Raw genomic sequence first — 16,526 nt, forward strand, 5'->3', positions numbered from 1 at the left:
ACCGCCGAGGCGGCTGCTGCTGCTTTTGATGATGATGATGATGTAGCTGCTGCTGTTTGTTTGCTTTGTATACAAACAGTGGCCATGCTTTGGTAGCATCCTCCAGGACAACCTCAAACAGAATCACATTCACATTCCACCATGTTGCATATGGGCCCAAACGCATGCGCCTCCAAGTAGGCAACACTTTTCTGTGTGTTGATTTCCTTACATTTCTTTTCGGTGTAAATGAAAATACCGCCGCGCGTTGTGTGAAGTCTGACAAGTTAGAAAGCTTCTTTCGTTGTTATCTTTATTGTCCTGCAATATATATATATATATGTGTGTATACTTATATATTTTTGCTTAAATTGGTGTTTTGGTTTGGGGCTGGAGTTATTGTGGGGTGGAGGAGGGAGGTGTGACATAAATTAGTCACATTTGACTTGCTCGTCCTTTAACCTAAGTCGGTTAAGGAGGCCAACTTAACTTTGGCAAGTTCACGTGCCTCCATTCATGATAATGGCCAGCGCTCTAATGAATTATAAGCAAAGTTTTTAATTAAGCTCTTTATGGCGTGGTAAAGTCATATGACCAGGCTAAATGACCCAGTTATTTTTTTTCCTTAGGCTAACACTAACGCAAGATAAGACTTAATAATTCTTTCTTTTTTTTTTATTTAGAATGTTAATAATAGGCCAAGGTAAGTCATTTTCAACTTATTATTTATATTTACAAACTGCTGTTAATAAATAAAGGATTAAAGTCCACCTAAAATTAACAACTAAACATTAATTTGGTTGAAGCAAGAATATCTTTGATTTATTTTACTTAACATTTTTAAATGTTTTTACTCTATACTTTTATTTTATTCAGAATATATGTAAATATAACTTAAATTTGATTAGCTTAGCCTGTTTTGTTAAAGCTTTTGACTTTGTCAACATTTTCAATTTGAATTTTTTTCCAATTAATGTTTGTTGAGTTTCGCAAAAGACCAAATATTAAAAACTCATCTGAATTTGACATTTTAGTTTTGGCCTTGCATTAAGCCTTGCAATTCCTGGAAATGCGTTGGGCAATTTCATCATGTTGACCATGGCAAATGAATTCATGTGAAAATTGAAAAACTAACTAAATAAACCTTGGCCAAATATGTAAGTGTACATATATGTATAAAAAGGATGGCTGCAACTGAGAGTTGCGATGATTTATATGAAGCCAACCCAGTTCACAGCCCAGAGTAGCCCAGGGCAAAACTTATGCCTCACACCAAGAATATGTCAACGGCAAGGATATGTCAACCAGCGAAGAGTTTTCCCATTGTGTCTGTTATCAATTGGTGTTTATCAAGGACAAGGCAGCTGTCTGGGCAAAAGGATGGTCGGAGATGGCTTTAAAGATGTTTACAGACATTAAAAGCAGACACAAATAGATAAAAATATGAAAAGACGGCAAACACAGTGAAACAAAATTGAAGGCATATTATATGGTTGATTCATTAAGCTGGCTGTATTATGTTGTTCAGTGTGATGACAAAATATACTATATACATAAGAAGAATATGGCATTTGACCTTGTGTCAGGACCAGAATGTCAATTGAGTCTGAAGTTTCGACCTGAACCTGGTTGCACATGTTGCCCAGATGACAGAATGAGCAATCGTTTCATCATCCATGGCAATGACTGGGCGCATATCCTTTTGCCTTTTCATGTCTTTTGACAAATTTTGGTATTTACATGTGAAAAGTCGCCCGCAAGAAGCTGGGAGTTTGAAATGTTGATGTATAGGGGAAAGTTTTTTATTCAATTGACCCAATTACTAAACTTTTCCTCAGTTACTCCTTTGTTGTCCTACAAAGAAGTGTCCTTTCTTTACATACTTCCTTTGTTCTTCTTTTTTTTTTTTGTTTTTTAATTAATAAACATAAATGGAATTGCGTGCGGCTTTAATTGAGGTTAAGCAATTGAACGAGCGCCACAAATGACATTAAATTGTTTATAGAACAAGGTTATGAGGACAGCTACGCAGACGGTGCCAAAACGAAATTGTTCAATTTTGAAATATTAGTTTTTATGCGAAAACTGAAGCTCTCTGTAGAAACGAAGGTAAGCTGTGACGTATTGAAAGTTAATGTGAATAGTCAGATTAAGGAATTGGATCAAGGTATGTGTCGACGGTTCAAATATTTTCTGAATTTGTGTTTTGAATTTAATGAAAGCTGAATCTATTTGCCACATACCATTATCTATAATTTACTGTTAAAGATCACAGATTCGTCAAAGTTAGTGAAAAACAGCCTATCTAGTCTTACCACTTGGGATAAACTTTTAAATTCCATATGAATTTTGAACTATTGTTATGAAAATAACTAACGATGATAGATATTAACATACCTAATTATTATATTAATTATTAATTATAATTGTTAATGTTTTTCTTCTTTCAGCATTAGCGGTTAAAATTTGTACGCAGCACTTTTTTGTTAGGGGAAATTTGCAGCTCGAATTCTCATTTTTTCAAGTGTGCGCCAAAATGTATTGGAGAGCTGGTTACCTTGATAGTGGGAGCAAGAAAAAAAGTGGTACCAAAAAGTGGGGGCGAGTTTTTTCCAAATACTGGGGCTCAAATACAGGGGCTTTTGGGGTAATAAAAGAGGGAATTTTAATATATAATATAAAAATTATGTTCGCTGGGCTATGACAGAAGAAAGTAAAAGGATATGGATGACAGGTAGATGGTCAGGGCAATTTATTATCTACTCTTGTAGATAATACAAAACAAAAAATGTTCGTTGGGTATCATTGTGGGTGCGCGTTTTAGTGTTGTTTTTATTTTTATGGTAAGCGGTCGTGCGGTCGGTTAATTTCTCGTTCGATTTCAATACAAATTTAAATATTAAAAACCAAAAATTTCTTAAGAAACTCTCGTTTTGCTTTGATTGGCCAAAACCGACGCTGACGGCTGCAAGGTGAATTTTTTGAATCCTTCAAAATAATTATTTTGAATATGAAAAGTCCTCTCCGCCCACCTACACCCAAAAATACAGTTCTCAGCTGTGCGCGTGCCAATAATTTTCTATACAAACAAATTTGTTATCAACATTTCCTCTTTCTCATTTTGCAATTGGCGCCAACTTGACGGCAATGCAAAAAAACAAAACATATTTTCATAATGCAGTAATTCAAAAAAGGGAAAATAATATAAAACCGGTGATAAATGTGAAACATAAACAAAACGGTGATAAGAAAGGTATATAGAGAGAGAAAGAGAGTGTGAGAGAAACGGCTACCTTCTAAGGCCCTCACTATCAATGCGCCGGCAACAGAAAAAAAAATAAAACCAACAAAAATTCTCTCACCTGGCAAAAGGAATGCAACAACAACAACTACAACAATGGCATTATCAAGTTAAACTTGTTGAGCAAGTTGAAAAAAAATAAAGAATATTATAAAAGGCTCAAAAAGAAACTACCAACAATTTCAGAATTCTTAGCACCCGGCCCCGGCCAGGCAGCGGCAGAGGCAGAGAGTCGCACCGCTGCTGCTGCTGCCACTGACCTTTATTTGACTTTTAGCTGCCGCCGCGCGCTCTGGCAATGAAAAAAAAGAAACAGACAGCATTTCTCTACTCTCTGTCTTGCCACACACGAACGAACGAAAACCTTGTCTCGCCCCAGTCTCTTTGCCCCCACTTCCCCCCCTTTGCGGTTGAAGTTGCAACTCGAAGTCGAATCAATTGACACCCGCGCGTGTGGCAATCCTCAAAACAGTTATTCCCTCCGTCCGTCCAGCTCCAGACGCACACACACACACACTCATCAATTGCCATTCAAATTAATTCAATAATAAAATAAAACCGAAAATTTAACAACGTAAGCAATACAATATTGAACAATTGCCAAAAAAAAAATAATTGAGAGAAAGAAAGAGAGATTCATGATATAAGAATAAGTTTATTTATTCTTGCATTCTGCACTTTTACTTTCGCATACATACATCGAGTATATAAATCCGAGTACCTGCCCCTTACAACAATGCGTTAATCACATTTTATCACTTCCCCAACCTTTGTCATTTGGTGTGGGGGAGAGTGAGAAGAATGAAGCACTTGAAAACTATTTACATTGTGTAACAGTGGGACTTATTGCGAATATTATATTTTATGATCGTGGAGCCGTCATAAATTTAGTGACAATTTATATAGTTTTGAATTCGATTTATCAGTTTTACCAATACGAATAAAAGACTCTTTATTGCAGAGTGGCGTCATCTAGGGACAGCAAATGCAATTAAAATTTACGGAAATACTTTGAAATTTGTTGGGATCAAGGAATTTTTACCGAAGCAACGTTTTTTGGAAAATTGTATATTATCTAGTATCTCTGGCAAAACAAATTGATTAAAATCAAAGACTTCATTCAAAAGTTGTAGATAACGTGGAAAAATGTTAAACACAATTCCGAGATCTTTGGACTATTATTTTATATAACTATTTTACAGTCAAATAGCTATGGCGACATATTTCCCTGTTTTTCTTTTTAATTCTTTAATCCGTTATTACGGAAACTTCGCTAATGTATACCTATGTTTAAAATTTAAAAAACCTGGATCCATTTCATACATCTCAATTAGAAAACCTTTCCATGCAAAAACAAATTCCTTTATATTTTTCAACATTTGTTTTCTCAATCATTCCTTATATGATGTAACAATATTTGCATGTGAATTTGTAAACTTTTGAACCATGTAAAACTATTTACAAAATGCAATTGAACTTTGAATTTTGATTTGTTATTTACTTGTGAGTTTCGCAAACATTTTCCGCCATCTCTTTTTGAAGAAGAAGAATTCGAAATCGTCATTATTTTTCTGGCAGCTGTCCATATGCTGACCATTTCCGAGAACTATAATTAGAATGGATGGATAGTCAGTCCAATGTATATACATATGTACATACTTGATTCTGAGTCTATATACGATGCAGACACAATGCGAGTGTCAGGGACATGGCAAACATTAAGCTAATGATGTTAATGCTAACATGCATTGGGTGTTATCAATAATGCAATCGATCGATCGATCGATTCTATGGGTGGCCGAGTGCGTGATGATGACGACAAGACGCCAGCAAACCTGAGCTTGTAATAATCTAGGTCAGCCGGCAGCTAAATTTAGCTGACACTATCAGTACGCTGCCAGATCTCCGGCTAAGCAGTTGTCCCAGCTTCAGAGCCCGCTTCAAGATGATGCGTCGTCAAATGTCCTATCGCTTTGAAGATCAAGATGCCTCGCCGTATGCCTTAAAAGTTGGGGCCAAATTGAAAATTTGTCATTTCATTTAGAGTGCAGTGTTAAAACATATTCCTTTCGCATTATCTTTTCAGATGAATCGTCGTTTTTCGCGTGTAGAATCCGGTGCGGATTTAAAGGATTATTTCGATCGCGGTGATATAGCATCACGTGAGAATCGCTGGAATTTCGAAGTAGCATGGGAGGTGGCCAACAAGGTCGGTGGCATTTATACAGTCATTCGGTCGAAGGCCTATGTCTCCACCGAAGAAATGGGCGAGCAGCTGTGCATGATGGGACCTTACAAGGAGAATTGTGCCCGCACTGAGATGGAGGAAATGGAATTTCCGCGTGGCAATCCTTTGCTTGATGCTGTGAATAGCCTGCGTTCTCGTGGCTATAAAATCCATACAGGACGTTGGCTAGTCGATGGCAATCCGCAATTGATACTCTTCGACATTGGCTCGGCCGCATGGAAATTAGATCAATTCAAATCGGAAATGTGGGAAAAATGCCACATTGGTATACCACATTTGGATATTGAGACAAATGATGCCATTATCTTGGGTTTCATGATTGCTGAATTCCTGGAAGAGTTCCGTAATTTCGCAGTATCATATTCTCAGAACAATGGCCTCAGTGCTCCGCGAATTGTGGCCCATTTCCATGAGTGGCAAGCCGGTGTCGGTTTGATAGTCCTAAGGACACGTCAAGTCGAGATTGCAACTGTTTTTACCACCCATGCTACCCTGTTGGGTCGTTATCTGTGTGCTGGCAACACGGATTTCTATAATAATCTCGACAAATTCGCTGTCGATGAGGAGGCGGGCAAACGACAGATCTATCATCGCTATTGCCTGGAGCGTGGTGCAACACATTTGGCCCATATATTCACGACCGTATCGGAAATCACGGGCTACGAGGCGGAGCATTTGCTCAAGAGGAAACCAGATATCATTACGCCAAACGGTTTGAATGTCAAGAAATTCTCAGCTATACACGAGTTCCAGAATTTGCATGCCGTGGCCAAGGAGAAGATCAACGAGTTTGTACGTGGACATTTCTATGGGTAAGTATTGCCATTGAGTACCTACCCAAATGCTCTTTTAAACATTTGGATTTTGATTTCAGCCACATGGATTTCGATTTGGATAAGACCTTGTACTTCTTCATTGCCGGCCGCTATGAGTTTGGCAACAAGGGTGCCGATATTTTCATTGAATCGCTTGCCAGATTGAATGCCATGTTAAAACATGAACGTCCCGATACCACAGTGGTGGCCTTCCTCATTTTTCCAACGAAAACCAATAATTTCAATGTGGATTCGTTGCGTGGCCATGCTGTGATTAAGCAGCTACGTGATACCATCAATAATGTTCAGCAGGCTGTGGGTAAACGTATGTTTGATACTTGCCTCAAGGGTCACATCCCCAATGCCGATGATCTGCTGGAGAAGGATGATCTGGTGAAGATCAAACGTTGTATGTTTGCCATGCAACGTGACTCCATGCCGCCGGTGACTACGCATAATGTGGCCGACGATTGGAATGATCCCGTCTTGTCATCGATTCGTCGCTGTCATCTGTTCAACTCAGTGCATGATCGCGTTAAAATGGTCTTCCATCCGGAGTTTTTGACCTCGACAAATCCATTGTTTGGCATCGACTACGAGGAATTTGTGCGTGGCTGTCATTTGGGTGTTTTCCCCTCTTACTACGAGCCCTGGGGATATACACCAGCCGAATGTACGGTGATGGGCATACCAAGTGTGACCACAAATCTGTCCGGATTCGGTTGTTTCATGCAGGAGCATATCAGTGATCCCAAATCCTATGGCATCTATATTGTCGATCGTCGTTACATTGGCCTCGAGAACAGTGTCCAACAATTGTCTAGCTTCATGATGGAATTCTCACGTCTAAATCGCCGTCAGCGTATCATTCAACGTAATCGCACAGAGCGTCTCAGCGATTTGCTCGACTGGCGTACTCTGGGCATTGTAAGTAACTCGAAATAATTGGACTAATTTGTATGTGATATACATTTTTTCTTTTTCTTACAGTACTACAGACAGGCAAGGGTTAAGGCATTGCAAGCCGTCTATCCGGACTATATAGATGAAACGACTTTGTACGGTTCACGGAATAATTTGATTTTCTCGCGTCCCCACAGTGAACCGCCTAGCCCTACCTCATCGCGTAAGTCTAACAGATTAGGCATCATTATAATCATAGTTTTCTCAACCTAAAGTGTCATATTCTACAAAATTTTCGCATAACTACGACCTTGAAAAATCATTGAGATTGCAAAAATTATAATCGATTGATACGATTAATAACAATATTTGTAATACTTCTCTGTCCCCGCCAGGTCACACCACACCAGCTCCATCGGTTCATGGTTCCGATGATGAGGACTCTGTGGATGAAGAAACCGAGCTCAAGGAATTAGGCATCAAATAAATCAAAGAACAAAATGATCAAATTACACCATAATTAAACACACATATGCGCAATATTATCGTAAGTTTTATTTAGTAATTTTGTTTCTACACATTGTTCAAAAGAGGTTGGAGAGGTTTGGAGAAAACCCCCGCTTCCTCCACCTCCAACACATGGAAAACTATCTACCTAAAATGCAACAAGTGCAACTAACCATTTTTAAGCGCCAATCGAGATGAGAACAAATAAAAAAAACTCTTATATTCAATGTTGTTTAGTTTATAAGCAGAGAAATTTACTATATTGTCCCCCTCTCCTCATCCCTCCGCACACGTCTCTACGAAACCTGCCTGCAAAACAAAACAAATTGTTATTTAAACCAATTAAATTATACATTATTATAAAACAAAAAACATACACACATGCATACAATCATACTTATGTGTGGAATATATAGAAAAATTTCAATTCTCATAAAACAAATATACCTATATATATAAATTGACACGTTATCAAGGTTTTCGCATTAATCTTAACGTACAACTACTACATGATGCATAATAAACCTAATCAGAAATATGTTTTTCCTCAATTCGTTCCGTTAAATGTCAAACAAAATGTTAAATTATGTAATAGAAGATTAGAAAATTGTTAACGTACAATAATAATAAAAACAAAAATAAACACCTATAACAAACTGCCTCAATTAAATATACTTATGTATGTATTTATGTACCTTCTATATCCATCTAAATGGGAATATGTTTATTGTATTATCATCAGGTTAGGTTAGCTTGCACAAGGTTATCTGTACCCAGTTTTCTATGGCCAGATTGATGAACTTGTTCCAACCAACCTGTTGCATGATGTAGGTTTGATGTAGAAAATTGATGAACGTTGAATTCTTATCTTATTTTCACCTACATACGTCAAAATTTCATCTGATCATTGTTAAATGATTTCATATTGTAAATATCTGATAAAGCTTCAAGTTTGTCATTGATGAATCATAATGAATATAACTTAAAGGTTTTTCTACAGTATATACTTATCTATCTAGTCAAACGGAAATTTTTTGTCTTGTGAATCTTTCAGATTTTCAATTTTTTTGGTTTGGTTTTTTGAAAAAAAGAAGCAGACTAATTATTTTATTCGCAAACAAATTCTTGAACAATGAGTGTGTGGTTAGGATAGTGTTGTGGGAAATCTCATGTTGTATACAAATCAAATTTGTTGTATATTATTATTAATATTATATTTATTAAGTACTAATACTCAAAAACTGTTAGAATTGCGTTTACTGTAGGAGGAACGCATGAATTCCCGACGACTTTGACGTCGTCGTCGTCGCTGTACCTCTACACCGTAATCATCGTCATCATCCTTTTTCTGGCTGCCATTCTCCAAGTGAGCTGGAGGATCCACATCACCATCGCCACTGCCTTCATCTGGTTTGGGGCAATCTACCATTTGATTGTTGTCATCGAAGCATTTTTGTGTCTCCAGTATCCAACCGCTATCGGGATTAGGTTCGCTGTCCACTTGCGGTTCTTCGTCCCCAGTCTGCTCGTAATCATAGCCGAAATTTGGATTCTGAATGGGAGCATATGGCATATAAAGCATGGGCATAACAGGACCCATAAACTGTCCTTGGAAACAGCCTGCACATTGGCTGGGTAGGCCATTCTGTAGAATGTATCCATAAGGCAGCTCCAAGCAACGTTGGCAACTGGCACGCTTAACACGGACATTCTCGCCCTGACACGAAACATACGGCCAGGCATTGCCCGTGTAACGACAGCGATTGCCTTCGGTTGTTCTCTTTGCATGCCGGCTATGAGACTTTCGTCGCCGTGGCACATACTCAACTGTCTCATGGCACTCGGTAGGCTGCTCCACATCGCATTGGACTACGCGGCGGGCCAACATTACTCGTGCCTGACAACGTTCGCCACAGACCCGCTGCCGACTACGCTCCTTGCAGTTGTCCTTGTGCTCACATTCCTTTGAGCGTCGCACTACATAGCAGCAAGGACCCTGCTCATTGTATCCCAAGCCGAAACGTCCACCAATATGAGAGACATTTTGCTGGACTTGCACATTGACCTCGTTTCGATTCTGTATATCGTGTTTGATAATGTTATTTATCTCGTTCGTTAGTCGTATGATATTTGTGGTATTCAGTGGCACTTGGGCAACAGGTTGTACCGCAAAATCCGTGTCATTGACACCCTGAACCACCAAAGGTTTCTCATGCAACTCCGGGCAGAGTGGACACTCGGATTGACAGGTTAAACTGTCGGCACACACATCTAGACAGGATTCACGATTATTCTGGCATTCCTCGTAGTCACGCAAAGTGGGTTTCTCATAGTTCTGCAATGGGGTTTGGACCACAATTTGATCCTTCACCGTCTCACTGGTGGCGTCCGTTGAGAATGTTGGTGCCACCAACAGCATAATACCAAATACTAAGATTGTCAACATTTCATTGGAGCTGCTGGTGTCAGAGATAAGATAAGAACAATATTCTTATGATGATTTAATTGGCATTCGGTAATTGAACCTAATCCCCAAGGCCGACAATTACACGTCATGGCTCGAGAATGTCAACTTACCTTCGCTTGACAGTCGTCTCTAAGTATGGCTAGATGATTAAGATTAATGTTGGTCGGGTGCTATGTTATGTTCCTTCTTAGCGGACACCTCGATGGACGTCCGACAATGGGGAAACTTTTTACTCTACTGCAATAGCCTTTAGAGCTTTTCGCTTTCTGCACCTCCACCACAAATACAAAAATACAGAAAATAACTTTGCCAAAATGGTAAAAAAAAGAAGGCAACATGTTATCGATTAGATAACATTATCGTAAATACAAAATTGATTATGTACCTCTATCACCTCAACCATAGATTCCTTATGGAAGAGAGCGAAAAGGTAAGTATGTGCCAAAGCTTTCACTCATCAAAAACTCCGAAAATATCTAGCAATTATTTCGATTTTTTTGTTGTGAATTTAATCACTTAACACTTTAGTTTTATTGAACATTTATTGAGTAGCTGCGTCTAATTGATTAGGGATTTATATATAGAATTTATAAAAAAAAGGTTCAGCAAAATTTACATACAAGCATAGCTCGAGAATTTTATCTATTCTTGATTATGATTGATAAAAAATAATGAAACCCGAAAACGACAATTTCCATGTGAAGTAAAAGAATTTTTTTGTTCTGAACAAATTTCACTTATTTAAACCAACCATCCTCGGTCCGACATCCCACTTTACCGGCATACTGTTGACAAAATTGCTCCTGATCATAGAAGGCACAATTATGGCTACTGCATCGATAGGCATAGCAATAGCTGGAACAGGTGGCCACCAAACCCGTGGCGCAACCGCTACAATCGCGACGTTCTACAGGAGATGAAATGAATGAAGATTATAATGTTTTCTTTTTCAGAGCTTTACTTCCTACCTGTGGTTGGATGGGGCGGTTGCTGCCAGTTTGGTGGCATTATCAGCATTTCATCGTCACCATCGTACCATGTGGTCACATTGGATGGTTTTAGGACAACTTTCGAGGCACTGCAAAAGTCTCCGCATTGTTGTTGAGTGCGACTGAAACATTTCCAATTGACATTCTCCACTTGACTCCGACAGATGCGGGGAGCAATTACATTACAACATTTTGTGGTGCCTGTTCCTGGAGCAGGGCTTGAGCTTTCGACTTCATCCTCATCATCTTCGTATTCCTCGGAATCGACGGCTGCTCCAGGTGTCAGAGCAATTGAGGCATTTACCACTAAATTGTTGACATTGTGAATAACTACATTAGCTCCCGCATCTGTTTTTGGATTAATGATTGTCTTCTCCAGATGGATAGGTCCTAGCTCAATGGGTTTGGGTCTCTCACATTTTTGGCCAGTCCAGATGGTGCCTGGTCGGCAACTGATCTGGACACAGCCTCCATTTGAATAAGTCCCGGAACTACAGTAAACCAGGCGACATTTGCCATTCAGTTGAATTGTGCCCTCGGGACAACGAATAAGTGGCGCCGGTGGAGGTGTAGTTGCTGGAGGTTCCTTAGATTCGGGAGATGTTACTTCTGGAACACTTTCAGCGGTTGTAGGACCGACGGGTGCTGAGGGAGTCGTTTGAACTGGCTCAATCGTGGGAGAAGTAGTTTGAACAGGTACAGTGGGAGGAATCTGAGTTACTGGATCATTTGGACAAGGATTGGGTGAAATGGGAGGTATCTGAGTTACGGGATCATTTGGACAAGGATTTGGTTGAATAGGTAAAATTGGAGGAATCTGAGTTACGGGACTATTTGGACAAGGATTTGGTTGAACAGGGAAATTGGGAGGAATCGAAGTTACGGGATTATTAGGATACGGATAGGGTAAGGTAGGAGGAATCTGTGTTACGGGACTATTTGGACATGGATTTGGTTGAGCAGGGTAAGTGGGAGGAAACTGAGTAACAGGACTATTTGGATAGGGATAGGGTGAAGTGGGAGGGATTTGAGTTACAGGACTGTTCGGACAAGGATTCGGTTGAACAGGGTAAGTGGGAGGAAACTGAGTAACAGGATTATTTGGATTAGGATAAGGTAAAGTGGGAGGAATCTGAGTTACGGGACTGTTTGGACAAGGATTCGGTTGAATAGGTGAAGTGGGAGGTACCTGAGTTACGGGATTATTTGGATAGGGATAGGGTAAGGTAGGAGGAATCTGTGTTACGGGACTATTTGGACAAGGATTCGGTTGAACAGGAGAAGTGGGACCATTTGGTGTTAAAGGATTGTTTGGAGTCGGTTGAACAGCATTAGGAGGATAAGGAAAGGGTCCAACAGGTTGATTAGGACAAGGATTTTGGCCCTGTCCAGAGGGTGGTACCCAACCAATGCCTGATTGTCCACCGCCAGAGCCGGGATAGACGTTGATAATTATGTTGGAGCAGCCTCCATTCACATAAACTTGACCTATAAGTTAATCAGCAAATCAAATTCTAAATTTCACTTTAATTTCACAATTCCACTTACCATTTCCGCACTGCGAGCCATTTGGATGGACACAAATTCCATTTTGCAGGATACTGGGGGGATTACAGGATGATGGCACACATTGAGAATTTATGTAGATTGTATTCACTGGACATTGAGCTCTGGCCAAGGCGAAGGCCACCAGCAGCAGCAGCAGCAGAACTTGATAGGCGGACATACCGATTAAAACTAAGCAAATGTTGCGGAAGCGCTCGGAGATTCTCTCATCTCAACGCTAATCTGAGAAGCAGCATCACCCCAATCTGTCTGAAAGGTTATCGCCGTACAGGGACAATTATGTTTTGCGTTTAGTTTGGCCGTCAAGTGGTGCTAGTTCTAGTGGTGCTACTTAGTCGCGATTCATTCTCAGACAGCAGAAGATCATAGTTGGAACTCGCAATGTTTGGCCAACATTTCAGTTGGTTATGCTTGATTTGCGCAATTTTGGGAAGCCTACGTTTGGCGGAAGGTTATCAGATAGAAACCACGGGTCCGGTAAGGCTGGACTGGGCTTTATTTAGTCATTTAAAAATATATTGTGCTTTGATTTTTATAGTTGGGAACATGTCCCGAGGGTCATGAATATGTGAATGGCTTGTGCTTCACAATAAACAGATGCCCCGATGGTAAGCATTATGATTACGATCTGTGAATGAATAATAATAGCCGTAATAATTATACTCGTGTTTCCGTTTATATTTAGAATATTATCTTAAGTCGGATGGATTGTGTTATCGAAAGGAACCACTGCCATGTCCGTTTGAAAGCACAACTGAAGAAGTTATTACAACAACAACAGAGGAGCCTGCAACAACCACAGAGGAACCCACTACAACAACAACCACTGAGGAACCCACAACTACAACAACCACTGAAGAGCCATCAACTACAACAACCACAGAGGAACCCACTACAACAACAACTACTGAAGAGCCAACAACTACAACAACCACAGAGGAACCCACTACAACAACAACCACAGAGGAACCCACTACAACAACAACTACTGAAGAAACGACGACGACAACCACCGAAGAACCCACAACTACAACAACCACTGAAGAGCCAACAACTACAACCACCACCGAAGAACCTATTCCGGAACCCCTTCCAGTAGTACCACCCATTGTCGACCCGCCACCCGATGAACAAGTCCGATGTCCTCCAGGCTCAATTTTCTTCAACGAACAATGCCGAAAAATAGTCTGTACCGAAGGAGAATACTACGCCGGTCGCTGTCTATCACCCGCCTGTCCCACTGGAACTGTTTGGCATGGAAAACGTTGCCAGCCTCCCGGTTATATAACAACAATATTGGAGATCGACAATGTTATTCACAATAGTCATGAATATACGGTTGTCACAGAGAATGTCAATAAGATAGAGCACAATATTCTGGCCCCAAGCCAGACAGAAACATTGCCCCCATCTCCGATTACAGAAACCACAACACGAGGGGGATCCTGGTACTTGCCTCCTATTTCAACTACTGAGCCGACGATCACCACTTCATCGACCACAGAAGCTTATCCCGATTCAGTGCCTCCATCTGGTTGTTGTTTGGTCAAGTCGCCGAGAATCTGTCGGAATTATGCCCCCAATTGGGTGTGTTCCAGTCGTGACTTGAAGTTGTGCGATCCAAAGGTCTGTACACGGCCCATTATCTATCTGAAGCCTCCGCATATAGTCGAAAGTGACGATCCACCATTTCTGATAATGCCTCCAAATCCTCCACAATTGGTTTGCTCCACACCCGAGTGCAAGGAGGGCGGTAAGTGATGAATATGTGTTTTTGGAAGTTCAGTTTTATCCAAGTATTTTGAAAACTTTTAGATATGTTGAATTGCTCTGGCTGTAAATACAATCGACGGGAGACTTGTTCAGCTGGTTGCTACAATTATTTCTGTCCCGCTGGCATTTGTGAATTCATGAACTCGGAAGAGTTTTGTGCTCTATATCCAGGTGGATTTGGCTGCAACAAACGCGATGGTTGCATCTGGAATTGGTGTACCGAAAAATGTCATTGAGATGAAACATTACATTACTTGTTATAAATTTTGCCTTTATTAAATATGTAAAATCTCAAGACAATTTCAAATCGAATATCCATTTTTAATAACGGTCAATAATTTTGAGTATCTCAAGCGAAATATATTGGTGTGTCACGAATTTAAATCCTGCCTACTGATCCAGATGTCGAACATTTTTAGCATAACCTACAATAATGCTAGCGTATTGAAATTTCGCAGAGAGGTTTGTAAGACTAACTTTGATTTTTTGTTTGCAATAGGATTATTAACTTCTCGTTATTCCTAGAAAAGTGTAAAATTTTACCAAATTGCATACTTTTAGGCGCTTTTTTAATTGTTCGATAAGTTATTTTAATTTTGCACTATTATTACGATGCATTAAAAAGATAAAAGGTAATGGATTAACTTTAACTGAAAGCTTTTAGTATAGTCTAAAATTTCGGCAGAAATTCGAAAAAAACCCAAAACTCTTGCATTTTAGCATAATTATACCATACACCCATAAGGTGAAATGGTATATTAAAGTCGCCAAAATGTGTGTAACAGGCAGAAGGATGCATCTCCGACCCCACCAAGTATATATATTCTTGATCAGGATCAACAACCGAGTCGATCTAGCCATGTCCGTCTGTCCGTCCGTCTGTCCGTATGAACAACTAGATCTCGGAGACTGTAAGAACTAGAGCCACCAAATTTGGTATGTAGACTCGTTTAGTATGTAGAGTGATCAAGTTTATTTCAAATTTTTGCCACGTCCCTTTCCGCCTCCGCAATTTAAAAAAAGCGTTTATCTCAAAAACTATTCCAGCTAGAGACACCATTTTTGAAAATGCCCCCGTAATTTGAAAAACTTGATTATCTCCCGTATTTTTTACCTTATGCAATCAAATTTGGCACACTTAAATTTAATACTAATATCTAGCAAAATACCAAATTTGATTAAAATCGGACAAAAAACAGTCGAGTTATGCATATAAATGTTTTTCCATAAGGCCGGAGTTGGCCGTTGGCTGGTGGGGGCTCTAGGGTGCTCGTATGATTGAGTGAGCGAGATACTAAGATATGCTTGTAAAATGCATTTGTTTAATAAAGTTGAAACATTTGCTTTACTGGCTTACTTACTTCATTTAAATCTATGTTCCCTAAATAAAGTGTATCACGAAATTGTGCAAAAGAGTGCATACAAATTAACACAGTCGCTTAATATATAATTTGACAAATAAGACTGCGCAATTTTTTACAACAATCCACCATACTTTTACTCCACGAAACACAACAAATTTGAAATTACAATTTCAAAAAATATGACCTCCAATTTCATTTTCCATGTTTATTAACTTCAAAATTCTGGGGATTTCATATACTGTAAGCAGAACCGCCAAATGTTAAACTTTTAGGCCGAATATTCACTCTTTGCGGCGAAAATACAAAGAGAACTAAAACGTGCCAACCACTGATGTCATTTCAGCTTTTTTCCAGACAGATCTGGCTGTTTTGGAAATGAGATTGCGGGAAAAATTTGAAAACAGCGGGCGGCGGGAATTCTAGCTTTTTTAGCAAATTGAAATATATATTTTTTTAATTTTACTTTTTCTTAATTTGGTGAGTTGTTTCTATCACATTTGGCGATGATTTTGAGAAAGAAATCAAAGCATTGAGCATTAAATCCTTAGAAGAAAAAAATCTAAGAGAATGCTGCATGGGTTTTGTATTGGAGCTGGTCAAACGGTTGAAGCAAA

The 16,526-nt window shown here is 39.4% G+C and overlaps 4 protein-coding genes across 7 annotated transcripts; 2 read left to right on the top strand and 2 right to left on the bottom strand.

Moving 5' to 3' along the window:
* The first annotated feature begins 2,804 nt into the window (after nt 1–2,804).
* On the top strand, nt 2,805–8,405 carry LOC6650562 (glycogen [starch] synthase). 2 transcript variants are annotated; one of them, XM_015176938.3, is made up of 5 exons: nt 2,805–2,951; nt 5,367–6,340; nt 6,403–7,270; nt 7,334–7,469; nt 7,642–8,405. In XM_015176938.3, exons 2-5 carry the CDS (start codon nt 5,367–5,369, stop codon nt 7,731–7,733), a joined length of 2,070 nt encoding a protein of 689 aa, XP_015032424.1. In that variant the 5' UTR covers nt 2,805–2,951; the 3' UTR covers nt 7,734–8,405. The 2 variants fall into 2 exon arrangements, with proteins under 2 accessions (XP_015032424.1, XP_002073161.2); XM_002073125.4 differs by lacking the exon at nt 2,805–2,951 and adding an exon at nt 5,208–5,288.
* Nucleotides 8,406–8,841: 436 nt separating this feature from the next.
* LOC6650563 lies at nt 8,842–10,449 on the bottom strand. 3 transcript variants are annotated; one of them, XM_023180280.2, is made up of 2 exons: nt 10,331–10,449; nt 8,842–10,209 (listed from the first exon to the last, which is right to left on the bottom strand). In XM_023180280.2, exon 2 carries the CDS (start codon nt 10,197–10,199, stop codon nt 8,988–8,990), a length of 1,212 nt encoding a protein of 403 aa, XP_023036048.1. In that variant the 5' UTR covers nt 10,200–10,209; nt 10,331–10,449; the 3' UTR covers nt 8,842–8,987. The 3 variants fall into 3 exon arrangements, with proteins under 3 accessions (XP_023036048.1, XP_002073162.2, XP_023036049.1); XM_002073126.4 differs by having other exon boundaries at nt 8,842–10,212; XM_023180281.2 differs by having other exon boundaries at nt 8,842–10,243.
* Nucleotides 10,450–10,756: 307 nt separating this feature from the next.
* On the bottom strand, nt 10,757–12,950 carry LOC6650564 (wiskott-Aldrich syndrome protein homolog 1). Its single transcript, XM_002073127.3, has 3 exons — nt 12,758–12,950; nt 11,189–12,697; nt 10,757–11,127 (listed from the first exon to the last, which is right to left on the bottom strand). The coding sequence occupies exons 1-3, from the start codon at nt 12,933–12,935 to the stop codon at nt 10,958–10,960; spliced, it is 1,857 nt and encodes a 618-aa protein (XP_002073163.1). The 5' UTR covers nt 12,936–12,950; the 3' UTR covers nt 10,757–10,957.
* Nucleotides 12,938–14,841, top strand: LOC6650697 (integumentary mucin C.1). Its single transcript, XM_002073128.4, has 5 exons — nt 12,938–13,252; nt 13,314–13,383; nt 13,461–13,755; nt 13,873–14,528; nt 14,591–14,841. Exons 1-5 carry the CDS (start codon nt 13,157–13,159, stop codon nt 14,782–14,784), a joined length of 1,311 nt encoding a protein of 436 aa, XP_002073164.2. The 5' UTR covers nt 12,938–13,156; the 3' UTR covers nt 14,785–14,841.
* Nucleotides 14,842–16,526: the final 1,685 nt, after the last annotated feature.

The sequence above is a fragment of the Drosophila willistoni genome, chromosome 3R, assembly GCF_018902025.1.
Source record: "Drosophila willistoni isolate 14030-0811.24 chromosome 3R, UCI_dwil_1.1, whole genome shotgun sequence".
Classification (NCBI taxonomy): domain Eukaryota; kingdom Metazoa; phylum Arthropoda; class Insecta; order Diptera; family Drosophilidae; genus Drosophila; species Drosophila willistoni.